The sequence below is a fragment of the Ictalurus punctatus genome, chromosome 20 (genome assembly GCF_001660625.3).
Source record: "Ictalurus punctatus breed USDA103 chromosome 20, Coco_2.0, whole genome shotgun sequence".
Taxonomy (NCBI): Eukaryota; Metazoa; Chordata; class Actinopteri; order Siluriformes; family Ictaluridae; genus Ictalurus; species Ictalurus punctatus.
The window spans coordinates 3580592-3600453 of NC_030435.2; the positions used below are offsets into that span (position 1 = coordinate 3580592).

Below are 19862 nucleotides of genomic sequence, written 5' to 3' on the forward strand. Positions count from 1 at the left end.
GCGCGCACAGCATGCAAGATGGCAATAAATGTAGACACACAGGGACTTCCTGATTAAAAGGAAGGGCTGCTAGACTGGTCCGACAACTTGCACATATGTGTGTGTGTGTGTGCGTGTGTTTGTGTGTCCGCTTATTGTCTCCTGAGAGAGAACGAACACACACACACACACACACACACACACACACACACACAGAGGCTAATAATGTCTGATTCTGCCGGCTGTTAGATGAAGAAAGACATGGGCTCTGTTCCAAACCGCATACTGCCACACTAGTACTAGTACTGACAAGTATTATATTGGTATACTATTTAGTAGGATGTTATATGCATGTAATTATGCATTTTGTATAATTATAGATCTTCTGAGTGGTACTTTCGCATAGGTATAGTATAAATATTACCTTAACACACTATCTAGCCTTGTAGTATGCTGTTTGGGACAGAGCCCAATGCTGTGCCGGTAAGCAAGTGACAAACAGGAACCTCCATCAACAGTAGCAAGACCAGTGTTGTGAAACCAAGTTTCACACACACACACACACACACACACACACACACACACACACACACACACACACACACACACACACACATAGTTTTCATTCATCAAGTAGAAAAGTTTAATTTTATTGAAACCTGTTAGTGCTGATTTGTATTGTTGTGTATTTTAGCTTTAAAAGGATGATTTACCGTGAAGAGTTTTTGGACTCAGAAGTTGGCAGGAGGTGTAAGGTTTTGCAAGCACTCACAATTTGCATTTTCACACACTTCTGCATTTTGTTATGCTGTCTAATAAAAGCTTTGATGTAACCATGCGGACTAGCAGTTTATTATCGGTAACTTATTTGTTGAAAACATTGTTATTTATAAAGGGGCGCGATGGTTTAGTGGTTAGCTTGTTTGCCTCGCACCTCTGGGCCGGGGTTAGGGGTTTCCTCTGGGTACTCCGGTTTCCTCCCCCAGTCCAACGACATGAGTTGTAGGCCGATTTGCATCTCTGAATTGTCCAAAGTGAGTGTGTGAACGGGTGAGTGTGTGTGCGATTGTGCCCTGTGATGTGTGATGTCCCCTGCCTTCTGTCCCGTGTTCCCTGGGATAACGTCCAGGCTCTCCGTGACTCTGTGGAGGATAAGCGGTATGGAAAAATGGATGGATTGTTAGCAACTAACAACATAGCAACTAAAAATAGAAGAGGTTTATGGCCTTAGTGTGAAGTCTTTCACATATATTTAAATGTGTGGTTTCGATCACCTGCAATATAAAAAGTAGGCTGTAGTGGCAGCAATTTTCAGCTTTGAATCTTGGCTTATTTTGCTATTTTAAAAAAAAATGATTTTTATTTGCTATTTTGCTTCAGTAACTCATTATTTACTGACTAAAAACGAAGAAGCAAGAAGACACTTAAGACGTCATGCGTGATCAAAAGTTTTGTAGAGATTTGATTTCTTTACAACTTAAATAAAACCACAATGATATAATCATGTAATCATTGACGACGTCATTTGCCACACTATAATTCATTGAGTTTAATATTAATTACGGACTCCTGATGCATTGCTGAATGTCACGTGTGGCAGTGTGAAAGTACACGTTTGGAACAAATTCTGGGATAATAAATATAAATAGAAAATATTATTTACTATTGTCATCTTAGGGAGATTTGAGAGGCTAAACATGCTGACTGACATTATGCGAACCATCGGCCTTCCACTTTTCACAAGGATTGTTTTTGCAGAGCTTCGGAGGAACATTCTTACTCCAAACCATTCCGTCACGTTTCAGCTCCACTGTTTATATACAAAGCAATCTGGGCGTCTTTCTTCTGTTTACCGACTGGGTTGTGCATCCATCTGTAATCCTGAAGAGAAAATATACATCACTTCCTACATTTTAGTTCCGATCTTTAACTAATGAGCTGGACGTGAAGTTATAGATATTACAAAAATGCATAAAAGCTTTTGAAGTATGAACACTTGTTTGTTTTGACTGTAAAAAAGAGCTCTTTTTAGATCACAATCTAGGCAATTACACTAGCAAACACTAGAGTTCCTGGACAATTACTTTAGACCATTACCCTACAAATGATGTAAAAGATTTTTTAAAATGTCCCATGTTTTTATTTATTTTTTAAATTTTAGGATTCATGTTTAAAGATATTTTAATGACACAAAGCGAGTATATGCCTTAAGTTCAGCCCTTTCGTGAATTTTCTGTTCAGCTAACAGTTTTGGGCAACTCTACCTAGCAATTTCTCAAACCCCGTTTCTACATGTTGGATGGTTTCAGACCTCGTAAGTTCTGGTTGTTCATAGAACAAGATCTAATGAACAATATCCAATGAAACTCAAGCCGGTTGCTGTAAAACCAAGAGAAATTCAACATAAAGCGCATTTATAAACTACAGAAGTTGAAAAAAGTAAGGAGTCACGGAAGTGACATAGTGATTATATTTTAAATAATCCCGAATGAAATGTAGCCCCGAATTAATAATAACGTTAATATAGAAATATCATTTGTGGCCTCATTACATGAACTTGCATCTAAAGCACGTTAAATACTTCACATTACTTTTTATTAAGTCATGGGATCAAGTTACATAATTCATCGCCAAGAGATACTTATTTTTTGGTCTGGCAATATTAACCCAAGTCTTAAGTACAAAAAAAATCGAATTCATGTGTTAGTGTGTAAGAGAATTTAAAACAAAGATTGGTTTAGAAGAAATAGTTTTGTCGAACAGCCAAAAAGTTGTGTCAGAGCTACAGAGCTAACAAAGCTAATAAGTAATGAAATTGAAACATTAAAAAAAAATACCTTATGAATAACCGTCCATAATGTCATGACCAAATATTTATATATACTTGCTTCTAGAGCTGGGCAATCTGACAACGTATCATCAATATCAATAAATAAATCAATAAATGACGTCAAAATTCACTGTTCCAAAATATTGTAGATACTGTGGTATTTTCTAATAAGATTTTAACAAGATATAGAATATGACGGGCCGTGCTGGTGAAAAAAAAACAAAAAACAAGAAAAAAACAGTCAACAATGTTGATTATTTTCCAAAAACAACATGTCCTGAAGTGTTTATTCCTCATACACCACAACAGTTTGCTAACAATTAAAAATGTTATTTTTATTAATGAACAAGATACATACTTTCTAGTTATATTTAATATTATGGAACATCCACGAGACAAGTTAGTTCTGCTTATTATGCGGAACGTCTGCCATGAAAGTCCCTGTGTAAAGTCGTTACCACTGTATATAAATGATAAGAACGAGCGCATTAATATAAACCTCTAATCTGAATTACAGCAGGGACTACTATCAGAGCTGCTATTCTTCAGAAGGAATCAACGTCTTGTCTTCTGACCAATCAGATTTGAGAATTCAAAAGCGACCGTGGTTAATCTTTAATAAGAATAATAACAACAACAACAACAATAATAATAATAATAATTATTTATTTTAAAATTGTAAAGTCCGGAAGCAGCTGATTTGATGTTATTGTTTTATACAGTTTTAAATATTAAAAATAAGAATTTTATGTACAGTATATTCATAGACTTTTCTCTGTACTGCGTCTTTAAGACCGGAAATAAAAGCGTCAGTCTTTTGTTTTCGGAAAGGTAAAGTAAAACCGAACTGATACTACGATGATCAGACATAACATCTCAGTTAGTCATGTATTATGTCACTGCATGTCATTGTGCGTTCTGAAGGGTGGGGTCTGTGCCTTTCAGGAAAATCTGGAAAAAGAAGTTGAGCGTTGTGCCCTAAGGGCTAGAAAGAGTAATGGCAGCTACGCAGGATCTGTTCGGTCTTGCTCAACCGCTTTATTAACATCAGCTGAAGAATATGTAGCCTGCATGTTTGCAGATGTTCATGTTGCAATCACTAATCTACTTGCTCTTTGTTTGTTTGTTCATGCTTTTGAGAGAACTTTGGAGAAGGTGATGTAGTATTTTTTTTTATTTTTATTTTATTACTAATATTGATGAATTCTTGTTTTTATTTTGTTTATACTGGTCAGGATGGCTGTGGATTCAGAGACTATCGCAGGGACACTGGTTGAGAGGTGTGGATACACTCTGGATGGAATGGCAGTCCATCACACCACACCCACCCACACACACACACACACACACAATTTAGAGTAGTCAAACCATCTACCAACAGAGAGTAATCTGAGCTCAGGATCAAACCAGGGACCCTGGAGCTGTGCCTCAGTGTGCCTCTCAATCACAGCCAGAGAAAAGCTTACACTGTGCAGATCTGTTCTACTTAATATTCACTGTTGTGTTACACTCATCCAGTCTCACTAGGACATTTTGTGGTTTATTTTATTTATTTATTTTTTGCTATTTATTGGGTTGCACTGTCTTGGAAGGCCATGTTATCACATTGTGATATACTGCATACAGTATGTTGTGTATATATATATATATATATATATATATATATATATATATATATATATATATATATATATATATATTGTCATTCAAGTTTTTATTGTTATTTTCAAACATTGGTACAGCAAGAGTTATGATGCACAGTATAATAGAGTCAGACAGGAGGGGGACAAATCCTTAAAATGACTGTTCTTGGTTTGTGAAAAGGTCCAATCAAATATAATGTGCGGGAAACAGGCTCTCTTCCTGGATTTAGGACACAATGAACAATACCATACATACCAGATGTATAGAAGTGTGGGGCCAAGTTCACATTGGTAAATGCACTGTTTTAAAAAGTTAACATAACAGTGGTCTACAGTACATACAGCATTTAGATACCATTTAGATCCATGCATAAATTTAAACACCTTTCAAGAGGTGACCCAGTTCATTAAATTATCCCAGATTCCCATTAGCACAGGACCTTTCCCTTCGATTCTGGTCGTAATTTGTTTTCCATACGAGTCCGTTTCCAACAGCAACACCTTGCATTGCTTGAGAGTTGGAGGTCTGGGTGATTTGCAGTGTTGCAATGTTATTCTAGCTGCTGTAACAATTCCAACAATCATTACTAAGAGTTCTCCCTTGTTCACACTGGGTATTTCGGTGCTTTCCCCCAGTAGACAGATATAGATGTGGGGATATTGGCAGCATCAAGCTCAAGCAAGAATTTCAAAATTTCACTCCAGAATGGCTGGACCATACAGCATTCATCCATGTAAGGTGCACCAATTTCTTCTTGACACTTCCAGTACAAATTGCTACTCATTATTCGGATCTTTAAAGAGCCTACATGGTGTCCAATAATATCTACGTAATAATTTATACTGAATACATTCCTTACGTGTTTGGCGTTATTGGCTACGATCAATATGAGTTAGATCTTTGGGCTGTTCATTAAAAAGGCACACTTCTCATACTTGTTGCCAGATTTGGACTCGTATTTGTTGGGAAGATGTTTCACTGGATTATCTTTTGCACTGCATTGTTCGGGCAAAACTATGTCTTGGAAAGAGAATGAAAGCTATTCTGAATAATATTAGCTTATTAGAGACAGTTTGAACCAGATTATGAAAGGTCAGTACTCGTATACTGTGTGTAAAATGAGATGTAATTGTATTGTGATCATGTTGCAAAGTACAAAGTGGACAAAGGATGCTGAAGAAACAGAACACCACAACAATCCCTGCCCCTGTCCTAGAGAGGGAGGGAAATACTGATGAAATGCTTTCATGCCTTGTGAAATGATGCCTCCTTCAGGATAAAATGGGACCTGGCTAAAGATTAGGAAGGACATTTAGAGGACTGCAATGTAGAATAGTTCTCAAGAAAATCCCAAAAGTTTTGTTAAAGTTGAGTAAAGTTTTGATGGTTGTTTGCTAATTTAAGACACCAAAATAAGACCAAAGAGGGACTCCTATATATTAAGAAATTGGGAAATAAATGGATCACGGCTGGGGGGCACGGTGGCTTAGTGACTAGCACGGGGTCGAGGGCTGAAATCCCACCTTTGCCTTCCTTGAGTGTGTGGGGCTTGAATGTTCTCCCTGTGCTTCGGGGGTTTCCTCCCCCAGTCCAAAGACATGCACTGTAGGCTGATTGTGCCCTGCGTTGGTTTGGCACCCCACATAGGGTGTCCCATCGCATTGGGATTTTCTCCACGCTCCCCCGTGACCCTGTGTAGGATAAGCAGTAGGGAAAATGCATGGATGGATCTAGGCAAATCTGAAGCCAAAATGATGGTGTCTCCCAAGAGGGTGCCAAAACTAATCAAAATAAACTTCTTCTGATTCATGTCAGGGTTTCTCAACCGCAAATTCCCAAAACAAAAACCCCTCTCAGTGCACTGAGGTAAAGATCATGCAATTTACTATAATTTGTCTTAATAGTCATAATAAATAAATTGGGGATTGATTTATTATTATTATTATTATTATTATTATTATTATTACAAATAAATGCTATTTATTCTGATGCTAGGAATCTTTAGCTACTACTCCACAATTCACAATATATATGTGGGAAATCCTTGAAGAATTGAGAGCTGTAACTTAAGTTTTGCCGTGGGAAAGTCATCAAGACACTGAGTTGTGGCTTCTCAGTTACATGACAAGTTTTTTTTTTTTTTCCTCATCACCTTCAAGTGAGAAAAAAAAAAAGATGATGGTGTTTATAGCTGTTAATGACTGTTTATAGCTGTTATGATGCAAGTGATAAAAGGAACTAACTTGCTTTGTAGACTTTCATCAACTGGAACTCATTCGTTGGAATGAAATGGATAAAATGCTCTGTATGACATGTCGTCCTTTCCTAAATAATATTTTTTTAAGTGTTGCTGTGGTATAAGAAGACTTTGCGGCATGCTGTTCGAGGGAAATAATCAACCTCACGGTGGTTATAGTGACTGATTCGTGTGACTGTCCACATCCTGTATATGATGTATAACTCACTTTACACAGCCTTATTCTTCTATTTAATGAACCCGCTTATTTACAAAGCACATTACTGCAATTTCCATGATGATGAGATAAGCAACTATAAGATTTCCTTACTCGTAGCTCTAATGCCAGACTAACAAAGCAAACATTGTGTACATCTTGGCCAAACGTCATTTCTGTAAGTGAAATTATGAGCCTTGTTTAATCAGGTAGTAAAAAACGTAATACTATTAAATTGTTGCACCAGAATGAACTATTTCAAAACATACTCTGATCTGAAATTGCACCTTTTGAACACTGAATCCCATTTCACAAACTCAGTATCTACGTACTTGCTTCATCACAGACTCCCAATGTGCTTTGTGCCTCTGCAGTCAGATCTGCACAGCTGTGCTTGTTCCCGGCTAACAGGTTGGAGCATATTTCTCCTCTCTCCTCCCATATGGTGGTGCATAAAACCCAGATCATTATTTTTGCTGCATTCCCCCCACCTCGGAAGGCTTTTTGTGTTAATTAAGGATTCTGGGTCCATGTGTAGCTTTGGACGGGTTTAAAAGAGGCTTATTTTATTTTATACCCGCACTGCATGCTTTGTTTTTCACCATTATTTATTTATTTAATGCCCTCACTTTAACAATCAATTAATATAAATGCATATTCATTCATGAACTCGATATATAAAACACATATAATGAAATGTACAACCCTAATTCCAAAAAAGTGTTGGGAAATTGCATGATGGGAAATGCAAAAAAAAAAAATGCAAACAAACCCCAAAACAAATATGTGAAAATTCAGTTCACCCTGTACTATATTGAAAGCGCATTATTAACACGTTATCTGATGTTTTACTTTGTGAATTTAATTGACTTTTGAAAATATGCACTCGTTTTTTTTTTTAAATCTGATGACTGCGACACACTCCAAAACAGTTGGGACATTCGACTGTTTACCGCTGTGTAACATCACCTTTTCTTTGAAGAACACTTATTAAGCGTTTGGATGCTGAGTGAAGACACCAGTTGGTTAAGTTTAGTGTGAGGAATTTTCCCCCGTTCAACCATTATGCATTTCTTCAGCTGTGCAACTGTACGGGGTTTTCGTTGCCTTAGTTTGGGATTCATACTGCGCAACACATTCTCAATGGGAGACAGGTCAGGACTGCAGCAGGCCATGCTAGCACCCGTACGCTCTGCTTACGCAACCATGCGCTTGTAATCAGGGCAGAATGTGGTTTGGCGTTGTTCTGCTCTGGATGGCAGCATATGTTGCTCCAAGATGTGTACATGTCTTTCTGCATTAATGTTGCCCTCACAGATGTGCAAGTTACCCCTGCCATGGGACTGACACACTCCCATACCATCACAGACGCCGGCTTTTGGACCGGACGCTGATAACAGCTTGGATGGTCCTTTTCCTCTTTGACCCGGAGAACACGACGGCTGTTTTGTCCAAAAACTATTTGAAATGTCGACTCGTCAGACCACAAAACACGATTCCACTGTGCTTCTGTGCTAGTGTTGATGTATGGCTTCGTCTTTGCATAGTAAAGTCTTAACTTGCAGCTGTGGATGTAGCGGCGAATGGTGTTGACTGACAAAGGTTTACTGAAGTATTCCCGAACCCATGTCAGGATATCCATTACAGGTTTTTAAAGACCGTGACTTCCGAGAGATCCGAGATCACACGCATTCGGAAGTGGTTTTCGGCCCCGCCCTTTATGCACCGAGATTTGACGGGATTCTTTAAATCTTTTAATTATATTGTGCACTGTAGAAGGTGAAATGCCCAAAATCCTACAGATTTGTCTTTGGGGAATGTTGTTCTCAAATTGTTGGATTATTCACTGACGCATCTGTTGGCAGATTGGCGAGCCTCGACCCATCCTTGCTCTTGAATGACTACACCTTTTTTGGATGCTCTTTATATACTATGATTAGATGATTGCTTCACCTGTTTCACATCACCTTCTTCTTTCGACAAGTCCTAAACTGCCCCTGTCCCAAATTTTTTTGGAACATGTTGCATGCATAAATTTCGAAATAAAAATTTGTCTTCAAAAAAAAACTATGCAGTTGATTAGGTAAAACATCAAATACTTTGCCTTTATAAAGTTTTTTTTTTTTTTGGTTTAAATACAAGTCAAAGTACATTTACAAATCACTCTGTTTTTATTAGCATTTTCCATACTGTCCCAACTTGTTCAGAATTGGCGTTGAATTTAGTTTTCCGTACATTTGCTGTACCGCTAGTCCTACACAGGGTCACAGGGAGCTTGGAGCCTATACCAGGAAGCTCAGGGCACAAGGCGAGGGACACCCTGGATAGGGTGCCAACCCATTGCAGGGCACAATCGAATACACACTCACACACTATGGATAATGTGTTAATGCCAATCAGCCTGCAACGCATGTCTTTGGACTGGGGAAGGAACCCCCAGAAACACGGGGATAACATGCAAACTCCGAGCACTCAGGGAAGAGGCGGGATTCGGCTGAATTCTTTCTAGACTAGACTGTAAATCCATGCAGCCTATCAGTGACAGTCATGTCAACATACATGGACACACCCCCTAGATTTGATTTCCATTTGTGCTGATATTTTTCAGCAGTGTTTGAGAGAGCGCATGGGATACAGCCGTAAGAGCACTGACTGTGAACAAGGTGGATTATTTGACTCCATCATCCTTTTTTTCCTGCCAAAATGTCTTTGGAGGAGGAACTAAAAGGAATTTGATTCAACACACATTGTCCAAATCACAAAAGCAGCTGCCTTACAAAAGTGTGTGTGTGTGTGTGTGTGTGTGTTAAAGGTTTCCCCAAATTATTCTTATTATGCCATTAACATGACCTTGTGATATAATCCATTGCTCAGCACTAATAGTTTAATCATCAAGCAGTACTCAATGACCCAAATGTCACCGTAGAACATGATTAGCATTCGGAAATAATTCAACAGCACATCTTTCAAACATGCAGTTCGTTTAATCCCCTATAGGTGGCAATAAGTAACTCTTATTTAACCCGGATGTCTAATTTAATCGCAGTGAAATGAAATGGAATGAAAACCTCCAACTACTCTGAACCTTTTATGGTTAAGAATGGACAGCACAGGCCTTCTGTTGCTTTGATTTTAAAAAACAAACAAACAAACTGCAGAATTATCTAATTATTCACTCTGTGAATAATCTTAACCATTCTGTTCAGATGCAACACACATGCATGATGTATGATTTTGTTCCTCCTTCAAACCCATGAAGTCTTTTGGAAATAGCTGATGAGGTATTAATGAGGTAGAATATTAACCTCTGCTTATGCTTTCTATTTACGTATATTCTTTATCGCTGCCTATGACCAAGCTCTTTCATTTGGTCAGGGACGAGGAGCTTATCCCAGGAATTGGATGCAAGGCGTGAGAATTCACCTTAAATTGGGATGCCATGAATATATTCACACACGCATTTAGACCGAAGGGTAATTTACCGTAGGTAATGTGCATGTTTTTTGGACAGTGGGAGGAGACCAGAGATCACAGAGGAAACCTATGCGAAAGTGTAGTGACTGCCGGCAACTCACTCGTGCTGTGTTAATTCATAGACATCTGGATACGAGCGTTTAATCAGAGCTGACATTTTGTTAGAGACACCACCAGCAGAAATGAGGACTGTGAATAGAGCTAAACAGATTTTTAAAATCTCCTGCAAGCTACTGCTGTATATTCTTGCGTCAGCGAGGACGTTGCTCGACCAGGAAGCATCATTAAAACAATCCAGTTGCTCCGTTTTTATTGCCAAACTCACACTAAAATAGCACAAACACAGGCTTGGTGGTTAGCCACAGTACTGGCTTGATGAGGGGAAAAATCAGCAGGGGGCGACAAAACCCACCAGGCTACGGCAAAATGGTAAAGACAAACAAACTTAAAGCGATGAAGTACATGTACTTTCATAAATACTGCAGCCAATTGGCCTCATGGGTAAGCAGATTAGCGCTCGATTCCCTTTTTAACGTTCCACATTTTCCGGAAGTCGTGGAGACAAAATCGGGCATAGAGTTGTAGTCATAAGTTTAAATACGTCTTGCAGAAAATGTTATTAATAATAATAATAATAATAATAATAATAATAATAATAAAAAAAGAGGGATCAGAAAAATTGTATTTAGCTTTTTTTATTGAGTCCTGCCCTGAATAAACTACTTCACATAACAGATGTTTACATAAAGTCCACAAGACACAATAATAACTGAACTTACACAAATGATCCAGTTCAAAAGTTTACACACGCTCGATTCTTAATACCGTGTGTCGTTACCTGGATGTTCAACGACGTCACGTTTTTATGTTTTGTGAGAGTTCTTCATGAGTCCCTTGTTCGTCCTGACTGTCCCACTGTTCTTCAGAAAAATCCTCCAGGTCCTGTACATTCGTAACTTTTCCAGAATCTTCTGCATATTTGACTCCGTCCCAACGGCGCCTATATGATGTTGAGATCCATCTTTTCACACTGAGGACAACTGAGGGACTCGTACACGACTATTACAAAAGATGCAAACCATCACTGATGCTCAAGAAGGCAACACGATACATTAAGAGCCGGAGGGTAGGGGGTTGGGGGAGTGTAGACTTTTGAAAAGGATGATGGGTATAAATGATTATTTTGTCAATGTAAGTGTAAATATCTCATGTAGCTTCTGAAGGGTAATACTTAATGAAAAAAATAGATCTTTAAACAGGACATTTATGGAAGGAGTCTCCAGTGTCGGTGATTTGTGACAGTCAGAAGTAAAGCTGTAACTTCCAAGGCTACTTGACTACTATGTTACAGACTTAAATCATGAACATCATTTGCTTGATTTGTTTTTCAGTTTCTTGGACGTTTTATCAAAAGGCTTGAACAAAAGATACCGCTCGTTCGTCCCATTTGTTTCTTTTTCTTTTTTTTATGTTGATCAATTTTAAGAATCAAGAACCAAGAAACTGAGGTTAGTGCAAAAATAAATCTGCTGTTTATGTGGCTATAAAATTGGTAAATATTACAGGGTATTGACTTCCAGCATCACAACTAGAGGCCATTTTAGCACACAGCAAAGAAAGGCTGTTTTTTTTTTCTTGTCTTGCTTGGACAGGCCATAGTATTTTCTAGATAAATGGTAATCCCATTGTTGAGTCAGAAGGTTTTAGCGGCAAAATATATGCCTGCTTTGGAACTAGGTTTGTGATGTTATAAAGGTATACAGTGGTGTTTGAAAGTTTGTGAACCCTTTAGAATGTTCTACATATCTGCTTAAAAATGACCTAAAACATCATCAGACTTTGACACAAAGTCCTAAAATTAGACAAAGTGACAAAAATTAAACAAATGACAACAATGTTATGCTTGGTCATTTATTAAGGAAAATGATCTAATATTCTGTGAACCTCTAGGATTAATGGATCAATGGGATGACAATCAGGTTTGAGTGAGCGCCCGGTTTTATTTAAAAGAACAGGGATCTATCAAAATCTGACCTTCACAACATGTGTTTGTGGAAGTGCATCATGGCACCAACAGAGATGATTTCTACGGACCTCAGCTCATACGGCTGGAAAAAGTTAAAAAACCCATCGCTAAAGAGTCTGGACTCCACCAATCCACGGTCAGGCAGACGGTGTACAAATGGAGGAAATTCAAGACGGTTGTTACCCTCTCCAGGAGTCGACCAACCAAGATCACTCCAAGAGCAAGACGTGTTATAGTCCACGAGGTCACAAAGGAAGCCAGGGTAACTTTTTAAAAATGGAAAAAATGGGAAAGGATCAAAGAGATTCCAGAAATGATGAGGAAGAAGTTGATTGAAAAAAATTCATCATTGGCTTGAATGGATAGATATATGTAGGTCTGGATGGGCGGATGGTTAGTCGATTGCCTGGATGGATGGGTGAACGCTTACTTGCTTGAACAGATGAATTAATGGATAGCTAATTGGTTGTTCTTAAGAAAAGATGGACGGACGGGTAGACGAATGGATGGTTGATTGGTTGGATGGATTATTACTCGTTTGGTTGCTTAAATGAATGAATGGATGGAGAGATTAATTGAATGCCATGAATGTCTGAACATGTGGACAAAGGTAAAATGCTGAAATAAGATCACCATAAAGACAATGTGGTAATTTGATTCATGTCCAGCTTCCTTGTCTAAAACATGTCCGTGTTCTCCAGCTGAGGAAAAAAAAAAAGAACTTAGCTGGAAAAGATAGATACTCATTTGGTTTTCCGTTCATATTCACTGTTTTCTTAGTGGCATGAGAGGTCACTCTAATGACAGAATTAGATGAGGTCTACCTTTATCTTATTTAACGTCAAGCCATTTATTTCCCCAAGCTGCAAAGTCACACGGTGACTCTGGGGACAGAGAGCCAGGGAAATCCAAATGGTCTGTATGGATTTTATGTTCTTGTTATTCTTAGAAATAGGTTAACGTTTCCCTGCTACCAAATGGTTGTACTTGTAGAATTCCAGCACACTGGGATGCATTTCTTACTTCTTCATTCAACACGTACACCCCGGTAGGAGTCTTGTGGACATAAAAGGTCTTGTTAGCAACCGTGTCAACAAGTAGTCACCAGCAATTCATCTTAATCAGATCTGCAGTCTTCCCTTTCCTTCCCTCCCTGTTTCCTTCTACAACCCAAATCACACTTCTTCCTCACACACTGATCTGCTGACATCTTCTCTTCCTTCTGCAACCTCTTTCTGATCCTCTTTTGTGGCCTACGTAGGTTTCCTTCTTGCTTTTTTATTATGCCTTTCCGTCCATCCAGAGCCTTACACGCCTGCCTCGTTCTCAATCCCTTCCTGGCGTAAGCTGATGAAGTGGTGCGGTGTGGTATTTCGAGAATTCCTCTCCCTGACCAAACCAGAAGCCTCTTGGCCGAAGTCGTCTCTACTTCCCGACCTCTTCCCAAATAAGGCTTCCCTTCTTCCAGCAGAGGAGGTGGAAAAAAAGAGGCACAGTACAGTGTGGATAGAGGGAGGGAGAGCCTGTTGAAGAGGAAGGCTTAGAGGAAAAAGGCCATGTCCTTTTAAGGCCACAGTTTCCTTTTCTCCTTCACTCCATCCTCTGTGTGGCTAGTTCTCTAATGGTGAAGTCATTGCAGCTCTTCTTGTTTTAAGCCTGCTCTTTTCAGAGGGAGGACTCTCCTGCCGCCGCATAAAACACCCACGCCCAGTGATCCAAACGCGCATACTTCCTAACACACACTCCTTCCGAACCGTGCGGAGGACCTTCGTCTTAAAACTTCTACACAGTGAGTACGTCTTTCGTATCTTTTTCTCATCTTTCCAAAGCGCCACAGAGATACTCGAGCAGGAGTTTTTGACTTTGTGGATCACATGACATGATTAACACTCTTGAGAATTTATAGAAAGCCAGGTCCGTCAAAGTGATGCGTTCGACTTTTATGCTGGTCCTCAGAAGTCCTTACCGAGTCTGACGATCCCTAACATTGTGTTGTTCTGTGATGTGTGTATTCATGATTTCAAACACTATTCGAAAACGCTAACAAAAGACTAAAATAGAAAAATAATGCTTACATGGAATTCCACATCAGTCTGGAAGGTTAACCACAAAAATTCTTGGATTTTATTCACACCGGAGTATGAATTTGTGGTTTTTTTGTGTGAATTAGAAACATTTTTTGCTCAATTCTGAAGTACAAAACTGTACCTTTGGTCATTTTTCACATGTCTGCTTGTGCAAGAATGTGAAACAGACTTAAAAGTACAGTACTCTGGCTCCGCTACTTTTGTAACGTGGATGTGATAAATGCCTTTCAGCGTTTCATCACAAATACAAATGATTGCCATAAAAGGCTCTAACAAGGAGTTCGTCTACCACCCAGGCCCATTCCAATTAATTGACTGTCAGTGCTGATTCTTGGAGACATGCGCATAAGCTCACAGGCTCTCAAACACTCAGTCACCACCTCTAGACATGTGGTATGCAGAACACACTTGTTAAAGTAAACCTTGGAACATTTTACAATCAGACCTCCAACGATTTATCTGAACCATGTGCCAGTAATCTTCAGCATCTTCAGAAGTATTCAACAATTCATCAGGAAATCTACTTTCAACGCGAGTTCTTCCATTATGTCAAGAATATTTGTCTACGATGCCAGAATAGAACCGTCGTTAGGTTCCCAAAAGTATTAAATGATTCTACAGTTCATTGTGAGATCGATAAAATGGGTAAAGAATTGTCCATCAAAAGGTTTTTTGAAGAACCAAACGTTGGTTCTTCTATGGGATTGGTCTAAAGAAGCTTTTCTGGCAGGAGTACCTGGAATGGTCAAGCAGTAGCTAAGCGGTAGAACTGAGCAGTAGGCGTGGAAGATAAGGGAATCTGCGTAGTGTTCCAGCTGCCATTCAGAGCTGATGTCATTACATCATTACATGTGTTCAGTCATTCCACAGATCAGTGTTCCAGAGTTTTCTTCACAGCCACTGTGGCAAGAGTGGAAAGAAAAAAAAAGTGATGGAATTTGGAGTTAGAAAGCAGGGAGGGAAGAAATTTCAGACGTATGTATTTTCGGAAGATTTTCCAATCTCGTCAGCTCGTAGAGCAAACTGGGATCAGTCAGGAGATTAGGGACATTATTTTCCACCCTGCTTGTGCCTGCAAAGTGCAAATGAGCAAGTATGGATAAAAAGGCACATCTATCCATCCATCCACCATTTTCTCACAGGGAGTCCGGAGCCTATCCCAGGGAACTAGGGGCACAAGGCGGGAGACATCCTGGACGGGGTGCCAACTCATCGCAGGGCACAATCGAACACACACTATGGGCAATTTGGAAATGCCAATCAGCGTACACGTGGGTGGAGGCAGGAACCCCAAATCCCAGAGGCACGAGGCATATGTGCTAACCAATAAGCCATACATGTGCAAGGCGAATCACAGATCTATATGAAAGCTTTTTGTCAACATTTATGGAAGGAATCTCAAGTGTTAGTACTTTGTAAGCGTGGGCGGTAAAGCTTTAACTTTAGGTTTTACACCACAAGGAAAAGAAGAGTTTGCACTCTCCGGTTTCTCTGTAACAAGCTGCATGTGTGTTATTAACATCAACAGAAAGTGAAGGAACAGTATACATAGCCGTAATGGCTTAAGTGATAACAGGAGCATTTCAATTTCACACCATTATATGTTACTATAAATGGAATTTCATGAATAAAAAGTCGTCATCCGTGGCTTTAGGATATGCTGTAATTGGAAAATAATCAACGTTGGACTCCAACGTTGAACACTTGAATGAGAGAGTAATAGTTATGGCATGGTTTATATTGGCATAAGAGAGCGTTTGATATCGCTGGACAGGATGGGAGGGATTTCATAAGGTGGAGTTCCTGTGTGGTTTCTGGCTAGCAGTGGGTTCATCCGAGTTGTCCATGAACATCCACATGGCCTTAAGCCAAGTTATAGAGTGTTTTATGTGTTAACCAGGGTGTGTTCAAACTCTAACAGTTTGACTTGCATATTCTTGCCCACCTCTAACCTCTAGGCCCAGAGCGTGGTGGTGTCCAGACATCAAGATGGCAGCACAGGTGACAGTGCTGCTGACTCTATAGAGCTGCTACTGTGTGTGGGCTTGGCACGCAGAAAATTACAAATGTGCTTGTGCAGCCTTTAGAGCTTTCTTTGGCACGGTCCTTCAAGCTCAGCTTAACTAAACAACTTAATTTTTTTTTTTTTAATCCAAAATGAAAAATAAATCGGCTGTGTTCAGATGAAGACTCTTAAAGGCTGCTTCAAATCGGCATAATTTCTTTCTGGCAGGAACACATGCATGACGTGGGAATAAATTTGTATGGAGATGTCACAATTGCACTGATTTTCTTTATGTGGCAGCTTGTGTCCACAATATTGGTTGTTGGCTGTTTTTCACTGGTTTGGGATTGGCTTGTGGCTTAAAGTAACATGTTTCAACAGAAGTTGTCGGCGGACTGGGACACTGCTCATGAAACCAGCTTAAATTAGAATGATTTTTTAAAAAAGTGCAAATACTTGATAGTAATGGAGTAGTACATTCAGGTTCAGTGCAGTTTTAACTGATGTACATGATGCAGTGTCAGGTAAGTAAAATCAATAAGAAATATGGTACTGGAAATATTTGCTTATTGATGTTTCAAGCTTCATACTCTGGGCTTAGTAGATCAAATCTCCTATAATATCCCCTTCAAACATGAACAGCTTAGAACCTACTCTAGGAAGTAGCACACATATTCTCTCTCTTTACTCATAATTTCCATTTGCATGCATTTTTACGGAGCAGGGAACCCCAGGCATGGCCAACAAAGGTCCATCCTACGGACTGAGTCGCCAGGTGCAGGACAAGATCGATAAGAAGTATGACCCCGAGCTTGAGCAACGTCTGGTGGAGTGGATTATGGCCCAGTGCGGTTCTGGAGTGGGGAAGCCTGCAGAAGGCAAGCAGGGCTTCCAGGATTGGCTGAAAGATGGATGTGTGAGTGATCATGTCCCTCCCTCCTGCTGATGCTATCCATGATGGCTTCAAAGACCTTAATCGGAAGAGCTGGTTGATCTCGGGATGCTCAGTAATGATAATGGAAGCTATGGAGGCCAGGTCGTAGATCAAGTTTGTGTATTGTTAACAGGGCCTTAACTAGGTTTCATTCTGTATTAGAAACTTTAGTATTTGGGTAAACATATTACTTCAACAAACAAACTTACTGGCTTGAGTGCCTGACTGCAAGTTTTTTCGGTGTGGCCACCTCTGCAAATACCCAGTATGTTACTTGATACATTAATACACTGATCATAATCAATACTAATTACATGTGGATGGGTTCCTGAGTATTACAAAGATTGTGAGCTTGACTCTATAGCCAACCATGGCCAAGAGAGCACTCTTGCCTCTGCTCTCTGGTTCAGAAGGAACCCGTCTTCCCAATCAGTGAGACATCAGCGAATCATAATCATCTGTTAGATTTCTATTGAAACTCAGAATAGCACTATTTCTTCAAAATGCATTAAGGGAATATATACCTTCACACTCCCAGATCGGTAGCTGTAGCATGAAAGGAAAAGCCTAGTTAGTGAAAAGGAATTGGCCATGCCTTCACTGGAAGTCCCAACACTATTAAATAGTGTAAAATCCATCATGGCTTCTCTTTACAACAATCCAAGACCTGAATTGTCATTTAATAGTCGTCCTGGTGTCTTTCAGGTCCTGGGCGAGCTCATCAACAGCCTCCATGATGGAGACAAGCCCATAAAAAAGATCCAAAGCTCATCAATGGCCTTCAAACAAATGGAGCAGGTGTCTCAGTTCCTTAATGCTGCAGAGGCATATGGCGTGACCAAAACCGACATGTTTCAGACTGTCGATCTCTGGGAGGGTGAGTAAACCAATATGTGGTTCATCACTTCATAAATTGGTTCATTTAAGACAGCCGTTTTATGTCCCAGGAGATGTTCAGCTATCTGCTTGTGTTAAAATGATAACTACTCTTCTATGCCAAAAGGAAAAGACTTGGCTGCGGTGCAAAGAACACTGATGGCACTTGGAAGCATTGCAGTCACGAAGAATGATGGGACTTTCCGTGGTAACCCTGACTGGTTCTTCAAGTGAGTACTGTCTACAGCTGCAAAACATACAGTACATTCAATGGTTAATTCAGTGTTCTTCATAATGGGTCCCATTGTGATACCTGAAACCATTAAGGGTTTTTCTTGATGGACTAAGCAAGGTTCTAGATTTAACTGGCTTTCCCCCAAAAGTTTGGAGTCCGAATGACCACCAGGAACTGTCATCAGTTATCAAAAATGAACAAAAATGTATTCAAGGACACGGAGTTGTCCGTTTGTGTATTTTGTATTTGATGTGCACAGTCTGTGAAAACCTACGAGACCTCGCTGTGGCTTAATACTGCTTATGTGAATGTCTTGTGTTATTGTCCCAACTGCTGTGAGCTCTACTAGTGAAGAATGGTTGAAAATGGACATTGTGACACTTTGTATTATTCCTTCATACCGAACATAAAAACTAGGTGGTCTTGCTACACTCAACGGCGCTATGCATTTGAACATTTCTAGCTTTCTAAAGGGGTTTAGCATGGAATCATTTCTAAACGGGAAACCTTGTTTGGTATTGAATCTTCCCCAGAAAGGACAAACCGGAAAACTCTAGATATTAACATACAATAACGTTCCTTCATCAATGTATATAAATATGATTATTATGGTGCATGCATGGAGATGTGTCCAGCATTGCTGTTCTTTTCCTGTTACAGGAAAGCTCAGGAGAACCGGAGAGATTTTTCTGACGACCAGCTGAAACTGGGGAAGAATGTTATCGGCCTGCAGATGGGCTCCAACAAAGGGGCATCCCAAGCTGGCATGACAGGCTATGGTAGACCCAGACAGATCCTAAACCCTTAAATCCACTCATTTCTAAACCCAATCCATCCATCCATCCCTTTCCACTTCTCCTTACCACTCGAAACATGCGCCAAAGGCTTAAATCTACCACATCAACAGTATACAGACAGCAGAAGGACATACACACTCATGCACACATACACTACACGCATACAAAATCAGAAACAAATCAACATTGCTGTTGTACATCTGAGACAACGATTAATGAGTTGCTGAAAATGGTGAACGAATTCCCAAAATATGGCACATGGATGTTGTAAATTTGATAAAGTTTGGCTTTTGTCCTGACGTTCTAAGTGATTTTAGTAATGTAATAAAGAAGGGACCTGACCGACAGAAGATTTTAAAATCATTTGGACGTCTGTGTTAAGACCTTTCATTTTAGCGAACCTGTACATCTATGGTCAACGATCTATGCAAATAAAGGTATGCTAAAACAAGTTACCTGTATAAGATTGGAATTTCTAACACGGGAAGTTGGGTTCACCCCCGTACCCTCCCCCCCCCCCCC

General features: G+C 39.7%; 1 protein-coding gene across 4 annotated transcripts; it reads left to right on the forward strand.

Moving 5' to 3' along the window:
- Positions 1–14037: 14037 nt before the first annotated feature.
- Positions 14038–19791, forward strand: tagln (transgelin). 4 transcript variants are annotated; one of them, XM_017495319.3, is made up of 6 exons: positions 14053–14195; positions 16452–16494; positions 17223–17414; positions 18138–18309; positions 18436–18538; positions 19204–19791. In XM_017495319.3, exons 2-6 carry the CDS (start codon positions 16483–16485, stop codon positions 19349–19351), a joined length of 627 nt encoding a protein of 208 aa, XP_017350808.1. In that variant the 5' UTR covers positions 14053–14195; positions 16452–16482; the 3' UTR covers positions 19352–19791. The 4 variants fall into 4 exon arrangements, with proteins under 4 accessions (XP_017350810.1, XP_017350811.1, XP_017350808.1 ...); XM_017495320.3 differs by having other exon boundaries at positions 14061–14199; XM_017495321.3 differs by lacking the exon at positions 16452–16494 and having other exon boundaries at positions 14038–14195.
- The last annotated feature ends 71 nt before the right edge of the window (positions 19792–19862 follow it).

Coding starts and splice junctions, on each gene's coding strand:
- tagln (XM_017495319.3), top strand. Junction 17,415..18,137: donor ATTGGCTGAAAGATGGATGT/GTGAGTGATCAT, acceptor GGTGTCTTTCAG/GTCCTGGGCGAGCTCATCAA. Junction 18,310..18,435: donor GACTGTCGATCTCTGGGAGG/GTGAGTAAACCA, acceptor CTATGCCAAAAG/GAAAAGACTTGGCTGCGGTG.